The sequence below is a fragment of the Mastigoproctus giganteus genome, chromosome 7 (genome assembly GCF_048544385.1).
Source record: "Mastigoproctus giganteus isolate SK-2022 chromosome 7, ASM4854438v1, whole genome shotgun sequence".
In the NCBI taxonomy this organism is placed as follows: domain Eukaryota; kingdom Metazoa; phylum Arthropoda; class Arachnida; order Uropygi; family Thelyphonidae; genus Mastigoproctus; species Mastigoproctus giganteus.
In genome coordinates this window covers 54,235,828-54,247,955 of record NC_143581.1, presented here as the reverse complement: position 1 = coordinate 54,247,955, position 12,128 = coordinate 54,235,828, and the positions used below count along the sequence as shown (strand labels likewise).

The 12,128-nt window shown below is 37.7% G+C and overlaps 1 protein-coding gene across 1 annotated transcript in view; it reads right to left on the bottom strand.

Annotated features, from left to right (window-relative positions):
* The window catches only part of Dnaaf6 (Dynein axonemal assembly factor 6), a 35,458-nt gene continuing 23,330 nt past the window's right edge, over positions 1-12,128 (bottom strand). The window contains exon 3 of the mRNA XM_090378315.1: positions 1-261. Coding sequence (XP_090234441.1) covers positions 1-261 — 261 coding nt within the window. The remainder of the gene's footprint in view (positions 262-12,128) is intronic.

Here is a 12,128-nt window from a genome sequence, read left to right as displayed (position 1 = left end):
TCAGAAATTGAAACAATCATATTCTCTTGACAAAAATAAAGTTACAATCAAAATTTTGTTGTTCCCATCCCATTCTGCTTGACCTTTCTGAGGATCCACAGGATGAGGCAAATACAAACCTAACTTATGTACTGATGTTCTACAGTCTAAGAATTTTTCATTGATATCTAGTTGTATTTCTGATCGACTGGATACCTCTGGTAGCTTGATGCGCACTATCATGTTTTCACAACTTGCAGTACTTGGTCCCTTATTGCCCATCTGCAAAACAGAATTACAATACATACATATACAACCTAGAATAAAAAAACAGCAGATAAAAACAAATATGTTTATAAAAAAAAAATTGACCGTAACTTACTGCCTGCAGAAACTATGCACTTCATGCTGATAATACTACTGTACAAATTGGAGAAGTATGGCATTAAGGGCAAGTTGCTACAATGGATAAAAGGATGGTTGAGTGGGAGAAGGCAGTGAGTGGTAATTAATGGATACTGCTTCACATGGACTAATGTTATTAGTGGTGTCTATCAGGGTTCGGTGTTGGGCCCATTGCTGTTTTGTATATTTATCAATGATATTGATAAAGGTATATTAGCATTAGCATTAGTAGAGGCATTTGATGCAAGAAAGCAAGCTTATGCAGCATCAGCCAAAAAAAAAAAAAAAAAAAACCCACTTCCACTTCACCCCTCTGTTCGTTCAAAATACCTGTCCAGCTGAGCCTTAAACTTATTTAGGCTATCAACCTCCACCACAAGGGATGGAAGTCTGTTCCACCAACCAACCACCTGCTGGCTAAAGGCAAATTTCCGCACGTCTATCCTACATCTGTCTTTCCTCAATTTGAATTTATGCCCTCTCAGGTGATTCCTCTGAGCTAGAGGAAGAATCCCATCAGCATTGAGCATGCTTAAACCATTCAAGGCTTTATACACCTCTATCAGATCACCTCGCTGGTGCCTAGGCTCCAGACACTGTAATTTGCAAAACTTAAGCCTTTCTTCGTAAGAGCACCCCTTTGTTCCATTCACTAATCTTGTTGCCCTTCTCTGTACTCGTTCCAGCAGCTCTACATCCTTCTTGAAATGAGGCCTCCAGACCTGTATACAGTACTCTAGGTGTGGCCTGACCATTGCCTTATACAATGGAATAATCACCTCCTTATCCCTGCTGGAAAAATTCCTGTATATCATTGACAATACTCCATGAGCTACTCTTGCAGCCCGTCTGCACTGCTCAGAGAACTTCATATCTGCCTGCACAACTACCCCCAAGTCCCTTTCATTCTCTACCACTGTCAGTGTAGTACCACTGACAGTGGTAGAGAATGAGTACTGCATATATCAAGTACTGCATATATCAAGCTTAATGTCAAAGTAATGTCAACAGATATGCAGAAATCTGCCTTTGGCCTCGAGTACTGCATATATCAAGCTTAATGTCAAAGTTTGAAGATGGTACCAAGGTTGGCAGGGTTGTTAATAACAGTAACGACAGTATACTGTTGCAACAGGATCTGGAAAAGTTGGGCAGATGGGCTAAGAAGTGGCAACTGAAGTTTAACATTGACAAATGCAAAGTACTGCATATGGGTAGCAGTAATCCCAGAGAAATGTACCAACTGGGTGGTGTTATACTCAGGGTAGTGGAGAATGAAAGAGGCCTGGGGTAATTGTGCAGTCAGATATGAAGTTTTCTGAGCAGTGCAAACAGGCGGCTAGAGTAGGTCATGGGGTCTTGTCAATGATATACAGGAATTTTGCGAGTAGGGATAAGGAGGTGATTATCTCCTTGTATAAGGCAATGGTCAGGCCACACCTCGAGTACTGCATACAGGTCTGGAAGCCTCATTTTAGGAAGGATGTAGGGTTGCTAGAACGAGTACAGAGAAGGGCAACAATACTGGTGAGGGGAACAAAGGAGTGCTCTTAAAAAGAAAGTTTTAAGTTCTGCAAATTGCAGCTTCTGGAGACTAGGCACCTGTGAGGTGATTTGATTGAGGTGTATAAGGCCTTGAATGGATTGAGCAGGCGCAATGCTGATGGGATTCTTCCTCTTGCTCAGATTATAAGCCTGAGGGGGCACAGCTTCAAACTGAGGAAAGACAGGTGTAGAACAGATGTGCAGAAATCTGCCTTTAGCCAGCAGGTAGTTGATTGCTGGAACAAACTTCCATCTGTTGGTGTGGAAGTTGATAGCTTAAATAAATTCGAGGCAGAACTAGACAAGCATTTGGAGTGAGTGTATTCACCCATGGGCAAAATGGGAAGGTTTTTTTTTTGGCTGATGCTGTATAAGCTTGCTTTCTTGCATAATACGCTTTACTAATGCTAATGCTAACTAAAAAACTTACAGTATAGAAAGAGATACTCAGAGCATGGCTGCATTTTATATCTGAAAATAAACTGAATAATTATCATAGTTTTCATTTTATACTCCATAGCAGCCATACAACCAAAACCACATGGCTGACATGTGTCTTGAATCACATATCAGTTTCACTGTGTAGATTTAAGAGACAATGTGCAGAATTCTCCACTGGCACACTAGGCATAGGCCATGTTAGTAAAAAAATTGTGTTCAATAAAATAAGAATTCTGAAATCTCCTGTAGACTAAGTCACTAGAGATAAGCATCTTTTGGACAATTGTGCTATCATTCAATGATAACAAAGTGCAGTTATACATGTATTATCTGGGTTTATGGCAAAGTTTAGAACTTGACATGTTGAGGTGGGTAAATATAGGGCTGTTTTTTCCATTAGGCACTGTGCCTAGAAGTTTTTAGAGCCTATGAAAAAAACAGATCCCTGTTTTTTCATAGAATTATATGATTTCATTCCAAGAATAAAATTCTACATACTAATTTTTTTCTAAACACAGATTTCTAAGATAAATTCTTTCTTCAGCTTTTTCTGTTAGAAAAATCATTAAAAACAAAGTTTTTGTAAGTAGTTCAGTTCTGGAATAAGTTGGGGAAATAACTTCAAAATCAAATTTTTATAAAAACTTTTGAATTTCTTTAAAAACAAAAAAAAATTATATTTAATGTAAGGGCATTTTTGTATGTTTAATATAATGCAGTGAGGCTTCAGAATGAAGAATTACCTAGGGCCTATATACAACAAACAAAGAGTAAACAAACGAACAGCAAAAGATGACCTTAGATAAACATACAATTTCCTTTTAGAGTCATATTCTAATTTATGAACATCTGATTTACCAACATTTGATCTTCCAAACAAGGATTTTTATACCAGAAATTCCATTTATGAATTTAAAGAAATTATATGAACTTCTGTTCAACATCAGCAACTGCACAGGACACTACCTTTTTAAAGTAATATAAATTAGAATAAATAGAGTAAACTCTGTGAAATCCAGCACTTTACAATTGGGAAAATCTGACATATTTTATTAAAAAAAGGTCAACATTTTATAATCTGGATATATTTACATAGCACGATGTTTCTGTTTTTATAAGATGTGTACAGCACTATCTTATCCACAAAAATCTGTTTTTGTGGTTTGCAGAGTTTAAATAACTTTACAACATATAGCATAAATATAATCAATAATATACAAAATATACTCAATAGATCAAAAACTTACAGGCATAGGTGGCATATTGTCATCTATGCCTGTAGGTTTTAGTTTCATGACCTACATAATTGCAGAGATAATGCAATGGTCTTAATTCTCAGAGCAGAACTTGCTTTTGCAATGAGTTTTTCCTAGTACTGCACCACTTTCAAAGAGATGGCCTCACCAAAAGATTAACTGACCATTTGTTTAAAAGGTTGGACATCTATGACAGTTTGCCTCAAGGCTAGCTGGTCCTCTCAATCAGACAGCAGGAGGTCTCTAATAACAAACAAACAACAGTGGTTATAAAGAACTTGTTTTGATGTGAGCTGTTATGTGGTATACAAAATGAGAGTTTTCAAAATTGTAATATAAAATGTAACTTCTTGAATGTATCACAGTCAGTGAAAATAAGATGTGCAAGCACATAGTAACATAACTCTTCACCTATCTGTTATAGAATGGTCTTTAACTACAAAATTTGTGTTCCTTTTTTTTTTTTTTTTTTTGCATTTGGAGTTTATTTTGTACACTATATTATTTTCTACTATGTTTTATAAGATTAAGATTATTTAGTTTTGAGATCATATTATAACATTCGTTTGTGTAAAAATTTTTAACAATTGGTCACCTGGGTATATCAACAAATTACTGTATATTCTAGTAGTGGTAGTAGTAGTGGCAAATGATGCAAGAAAGCAAGCATATATAGCATCAGCCAAAAAATAAAATAAAATAAAAATGCACACACAACACAACACACTTCTCCCATCCATACACTCCAAAAATTTGTCTAGTTCTTCCTTGAATTTATTCAAACCATCCACTTCCACAATAATAGATGAAAGCCTGATCCACCAATCAACTACCTGCTGGCTAAAGGCAAACTTATGCACATCTATGCTGTAACCATCCTTCCTCAACTTAAATTTATAATTTATGTCTCTTCATGTGTGTAGTGTCAGCAAGAGAAAGAATGACATTCGCATTCAGCTTACTCAATCCATTTAAGGAATTGAAAACCTCAATCAGATCACCCCACAGGTACCCAGTCTCCACAAGCTGAAATTTGCAGAACTGAAGCAGTTCTAAGTAAGAGCACCCTTTTGTTCCCTTCACCAATCTGGTTGCCCTTCTCTGCACCTGTTCCAGCAGATCTATATCCTTCCTAAAGTGAAGTCTCCAGATCTGTACATAATACTCAAGATACAGCATAACCATGGCCTTGTACAAAGGGATAATCACCTCCTTATCCTTGCTAGCAAAATTTCTATATATCATTGACAAAGCCCAGCCCCATTAGCTGTTTTATCAGCTTGTCTGCACTTCTTCTTCAAGAGCAGTGTTTCCATTTATAATGGGTTTCCTCAGCCTACAAGTTATTTCTTGTTAGGAATTTTTTCCTGCCATAAAGTGCGGTTCAAGGTGTCTTGGTCGGTTAAGTCTCGGGCTGTCTCATGCACTCCCGTACTCCATCCATCCATGTCCTCCTAGGTCTTCCTCTTTTCCTTCTTCCAGGAGGTATCCATTCCAGGATAGCCTTTGGATATCTGTTTTCTTGCATCCGTTTTACATGTCCATACCATGTTAGACACTTTTCTTTGATGGTGTCAATAATAGTCTTTTTCACTTCCATTTTTTCCCTTATGTCTTCATTCCGTTTTCTGTCTCTTCTAGAAGTTCCTGCCGAGCATCTCCAAAAATCCATTTCTGTGGAGAACAATTTGTTTTCCGCTCGCCTATTCAATGTCCAGGTTTCCGCTCCATACAATAGAAGACTTTGTACAATCGTTTGAAATATAAGTTTCTTTGTTTTATTTAGGATATTTTTGTGCTCCACAGAACAGAATTTAACGTGCCGATAGCCTTTCTGCCGTCTGTAATTCTCTTATTGATCTCTGCTTGGGATAATCCATCACTTTGTAAGATTGATCCCAAATATTTGAATTTATTGACTTGTTTGATTTTAAAACCTGCAATATTTAGAATGGGTCCTGGCCCTGAAGACAACTGGTGATTTCCTTCTACTTTTCTCTCTCTCTCTCTCTCTCTCTCTCTCTCTCTCTCTCTCTCTCTCTCTCTCTCTCTCTCTCTCTCTCTCTCTCACACACACACACACACACACACACACACACACACACACACACACACACACACACACACACACACACACACACACACACACACACAGGGTAACTCAGAAATTTTTTTTTGGCTGGTGCAGCATAAGCCTCAGGCTTCCTTGCACCATATGGCTAATAATAATAATAATAATAATTTCAGTCTTGCTAAAATTGATTTTTAGACCCCATTGTTTATATTCCTCAAACAATTGATGACATGCATACTTTGCATCTTCTAAGTCTTGTGTTATCACCACCTGATCATCTGCAAAAAGTAAATTATGAATATAGGTGTTCTTATTAATCGGCAATCCCATTACATTTTTTTGACCAGGATCTTAGGCGGATGTCGATATAAATTTTGAAGTGTTGGTGACATGCAACAACCTTGTAATAAGCCTTTTGAAGTATGGAATTCAGGTGACAAAGCTGATCCCACTTTAATTCTGCATCTATTATTCCTGTAAATTGCCTTAATAATGTTAATCAGTTGTCTATCAATATTTGCCTCTTTCAGTGCTTTCCATAAGAGTTTTCTTGGAACACTGTCATATGCCTTTTCAAGGTCAATGAAAATCATAAAGATTTTTTTCCCTTTTGATTGGCATTTTTCAAGGATCTGTCATACTGTTGAGATATGATCTATATATGACCTCCCAGCTGAAAAACCACTGTGTTCTTCTGATACCTCGATTCAGGCTTCTAAATGGTTCCTGATCCATTTTCCAAGGATCTTTAACAGCGGGTTCAGGACGCATATTCCTCTGTAATTTGAACAGCTTTTCCGATCGTCCTTCTTATAAATTGATGTAATATATCCTGTTATCATTTCTTTCGGTATTTCTTCTCCTCTCAGTATACTATTTAACAGTTTTTGTATCAGAACAGCCACTCCTCTTCCTCCATATTTCAGAAGTTCCATGTAAACTTCTCCAGGTCCAGGTGATTTGCCATTCCTTCCTGCCTTTAGCAGGAGTTCCACTTCCCTAACAGAAACTTTTAAGCCCGAGTCTTCTACACCAAAATCCTCCATCGTCTTGAATTCTTCCCGGTCTTCTTTTAAAAATCCTTCATAGTACTCCGTCCAGTCTTTCAAAAGTATTAATTGCAAACCAGCATTGTGTTTATTCTGTTTTCTCAAGTCTTTAAGGACCTTCCAAGATTCCGCTGATTGCTTGAAGCCAAATTTGCTATAATAGTTGCACATTTCCTTTCCCATTCTTCATTTTTTGCTTCTACCACCAACCGATTGGCTATTTTCTTTTTTTCAACATAAATGTTTCTATATGCATCATTCCTATCACCCAGCCATTTCTGATGTGCAAGTTTCTTTTCCTGTACAGCAGCTCTTACTTTCTCTGTAATTCAGGTCTTTTTTGGTCCTTGGCTCTTCTTTTTGCCTAGGATTTCATGAGCTATTTTTTTAACAGTACAGTATTTTTTAAATATTCATAGATTTCTTCAGTATTATCTTTTATTTCTATGTTAATTGCAGCATCCAGTCTCTGGGTGAAGTTGTTTCTAATGCTGTCATCCTAGAGTAGGTCAATGTTAAATTGATTCACTTGTAGCATGTCTCCTTCCCTGCATTGTTGGTTGTCCACACATATTTTCTTAATCCAGTTGCACCTCAGTGTTGTTTTAACAAGACTGAGGTGGAACTGGATTAAGAGATCCACATTCAACTCCTCTATAAACTCTGACATCTTTCAATACATATGTCCCTGAATGTTTTGAAATAATGTAATCTATAACTGATCTAACTTGTCTTGTCTCCTGTGACCAAGTATATTTATGGATATCCTTGTGTTGGAAAAATGTGTTGTTTATTCTCAAATCAAACTGTTCACAGAGATTACATAGTCTATCTCTGTTGTCATTCCTCTCTTTCACTCCAAATCTTCCAATAACTTTGCTATTTTGTTCAGTTCCTACTCTTGCATTGAAATCTCCCATTAGAAATATCTCTTTGTTCTTAGGAATTTTTTCTATTAGTTCTCTCAGATCCTCCCAAAATTCATCTTTCAAGGTATCGGCGGTGTCATTAGTTGGGGCATATATTCCCAAAATACATATTTCTTTCCCATACATTTTCAGTTCCAATGAGATCATTCTTTCATTAATAAATTGCCAGTTTTTGATGTTGTGTCTCAATTTCTTTTTAACAGCAATAGAAACTCCTGCTCTTGCTCTTTTACTCTTATCGACTCCACTCCAAAAATGGTAGTATTCTCCCATTATTTCCTCTCCACATCCCTTTTTCTTTGTCTCTGATAACACAATGTCTAACTTGAATTTTTGCAGTTCATCCGAAAGAAAGTTTCTTTTAGTTAAAAGGCCTTGAATATTCCAGCATCCCAAAATCATAGTCCCTTTCCGTTTGCCGAATCGTTCCCGAAAGTGCAGTCCATTTTCATTTTCATTTGTAGGTCGTTTAGCATTTGTGTATTTTTTACACTGAACGAGGAGCTAGCCCGCTGCAGCAAACCCCAACCTGGAGGGCCGGGGTATCTCTCTTAGTCTGGCCCCTACCCTTTGACCTGTCCGGCTTGGGAGGCCCTACCAGTAGCTAAGCTACTGCCGACTTAGCTCTCCGGGACACGCAAGCCCCCCCCACCGCAACAAGGTGGAGAATACCATCGGGGGAGTCTGCACTGCACTGCTCAAAAATTTTCATATCTGACTGCACAATTACCCAAGGTTTTTTTCATTTTCCACTACCCTGAGTGTAGTACCACACAGTTACTTTGGAATTAACTGCTAACAATATGCAGTACCTTACATTTGCCAATGTTAAGCTTCTCAGCCCACTAACCCAATTTTCTTAGATGTTACAGTTAACTCACCCTAATTAATGTCATTAATCATCCTGCCAACCTTTGTATCATCTGCAAGCTTTGACATTAAGCCTGATATACTGTCATCAATATCATTAATATATATTGAAAAAACAATGGGCCCAGCACTGAACCCTTGGGAGACTCCACTGATAACATTAGTCAACAAAGAGCAGTGCCCATTGATAACAGTTGCATAGCCAGGATTTTTTGTCAGCAGGTACACTCGCAAAAAAAAAGGCACCAATTACCTAAAGCTAAAAAGTGCCACAATACTAGATTTCGGCATCAGGGGGGTACAATGTACCTGCTGACCCTACCCTGGCTACACCACTGATTGATAGCCACACTCTGTCTTCTTCCACTAAACTATCCTTTTATCCATAACAGTAACTTGAATGTCACCCTGCAGGTACCCAATCACCAGAAGCTGCAATTTGCAAAACTGAAGTGGTTTTAAGTAAGAGCACCCTTTTGTTCCCTTCACCAATCTGGTTACCTTTAATGCCATATTGTTCCAGTTTATACAGAAGTCTTTTATGTACAATAGTATCAAAAGTCTTCCTGAAATCCAAGTATATGATATCAAAATTATTTTTTGCATCCAGTTATTATTATTATTAATAGCCATATGGTGCAAGGAAGCCTGAGGCTTATGCTGCACCAGGAAAAAAAAAAATTCCAGAGTTACCCTGAGAGAGAGAGATTTAGAGAGAGTCAAAAGTAGAAGGGAATCACCAAGAAATAGAAGAATGATTGATATCCAGCTCAGGACCCTGGGTGTGCCAAGCTCATACTGACTAGATGTGAGACCCCAGGGTTAATCCTTGGTCACTGCATCATAGTGACCTATCAGATTAGGTAGACAAGAGTGCCCCTTAACAAATCCATGCTGTGAGTGCAGTATAATTGCATTCCTATCCAGATGGTCCTGCATTACTTCTTTAACCAGTGACTCCATTATTTTCCCTGGTGCAGATGTTAAACTGACAAGTCTGTAATTACTGACGTCACCTTTTGATCCCACTTTAAGAATTGGTGATAAATTTACACATCTCCAGTCCATAGGAATCTCCCCTGAATCTATGGATGCTCTTATAATTATGGCTAAGGGTTTGCTTACCTCCTTTGCCATTTCTTTTAACATAATTAGATTGATCCCATCCACTTCAGGTGCCTTTTTTACGTTCAGCTTCAACGATTCCTCTTCCACTTTCCTTTCAGTTATCATAAAGTCATTTAGCCCCACTGGAGTTTGATAAATTTCCAGCCTCCTCTCCCCTTAAGAATCCCTCATGTTATATCTACCACATGCTTCTGAATCACTTAATAATTTTTATGCATCCCGTGCAATTTTCTTCTCTGCCACATGACTCAATAGTTCATCTGACATCCATTTAGGTCTATGCCTTGAATAGTATTTCTTTGTTGGTACGAAAAGCCCAGAAATTTCTTTGATTACTTGCCTGAATGCTTCACATTTAGAATTTGCTGTTGGTAACATCATCAGCTGGTCCCACTGCACAGAATTTAAAAACTGTCTCAGATACACTGTTAATGGTTACCTGTTGTGTATCTTGTTATTAATAAAATAAAATAAAATAAAATAAAATTAAATTAAATTGAACATTAGTACGCTGCGATTGCAGTGGGTCTTTTACCTGCATTACGTCCTTTGCCTTGAAAATTCGTGCCTAATCATTAATTCATCATATAAGTCCCCCCCCCCTTTTTATACCTTTCATACCTTGCGTAGTGATGTATTCCACGAAAACCTGAATTAAGAACCACTGTCTACTTTTTAATTACTTTATTTCTGCTCTTTGCTTTAAAAGTTTACATTGATATTTCACTGCACTGCACAGTTGATTAATTGATTGATTTAGTTTTTATTGGCGCATTGGCAGCTAAGGTCATAATGCACCAAGTCAAAGTTAAAAGGCTACTAAACAGCACTGCACAGTAAAGAAAGCCATAAGCATTCACATCATCACCTATGCTTGTATTATTATTATTATTATTGTTGCTCTCTTATATTATATTATTTCTCCCTGATTGGGGGTTCCACCTTATGACGGGTATTGCTACCAACAGTGTTACTGTTGGTAGCAATACCCGTCATATCCGTTGGTTCCTCGACCAACAGTAACACTGTTGGTCGAGGAACTCTCTGACTATCCTACAGGTGTTCAGGATTTCTACTTTCTGGAGTTCCTTGTAGATGTTCGTTGGGAGACCTATTGTCTCCCAGCGAACACTTACAAGCAGCGAGCACCTACACCTTATTATTATTATTATTATTATTAGATCTATGGTGCAAGGAAGCCTGAGGCTTATGCTGCACCAGCCAAAAAAAATACCCGAGTTACCCTAAGAGAGAGAGAGAGAGAGAGACAAAAGGGAATCACCAAGAAAGAGAAGAATGATGATATCCAGCTCAGGATCCATAGGCAATGATGATGATGCCACATCATCACCTACAGGCATAGTGATGATGTGACATTGTTCTTACTGATGTTATGTGTACATGGCAGGCTTTCATTATGTAACTGAGCCATCCTTTTGTCTGTTTAATACTGTGCTAAAAACTGATTTCTCTGTAAGTGCTGCAATAGGGAAGCACTTCTACAACAAGAAAGAGAGTATGTCAAAAGTTTAGTAAACCTGAAAACATAACTTTTGATGAATTCCATGATTTTTATTTCTTCTGATGAAGATGAAATTATTATTAAATTTTAAAAATGAATATTTTAAAACTTAATAATTTGTTCATCCAAGCAATGTATATTTATGTAAAAATGTACAGTATATGTAATAAATTGTAAATATAATGATAATAACTCATATCTTTCTAATCCTAAGCATGTGCCATTAATTAAACTTTAAGATTTTAGTATTAGTAGTGGCAAATGATGCAAGATGCGTGGAAAAAAAAATTACACACCTCGCCCATCCATCCCCTCCAAGAATTTGTCTGGTTTTTTCTTGAATGCATTCAATCTACCCAATTAAACAACAACAGATGGCAAATGGTTCCAACAATCAACCTAAGAGACCAACCTAGTACCTGCTGGCTCTAGATAAAACTTCCACAGATCTATCCCGCAACCATCCTTCCTCAATTTGAATTTATGCCCCACCATATGTGTAGTCTAAGCAAGAGGAAGAATGCTATCAACATTGAGCTCACTCAACCCATCCAAAGCCTTAAACAGCTCAATCAGATCGCCTCACAGGTGCCTAATCTCCAGATGCTGCAATTTGCAGAACTGAATATTTTCAGTAAGAGTATCCTTTTGTTCCTTTCATTAATCTCATTGCCCTTTCCTGCATCCATTCCAGCTGATTACATCCGTTCTAAAATGATGTCTCCCAACTTATATACAGTATTCAAGATACAGCCTAACCATAGCCTTCTACAAAGGGATAATCACCTCCTTATCCCTGTTAGCAAAATTCCTGTATATCGCTGACACCCCCCCCCCCCAATGAGCTGTCCTTGCAGCCTGTCTGCATTGCTCAAAGAACTTCACATCTGACTGCACAATTAGCCCCCAGGTCTTCTTCATTTTACACTA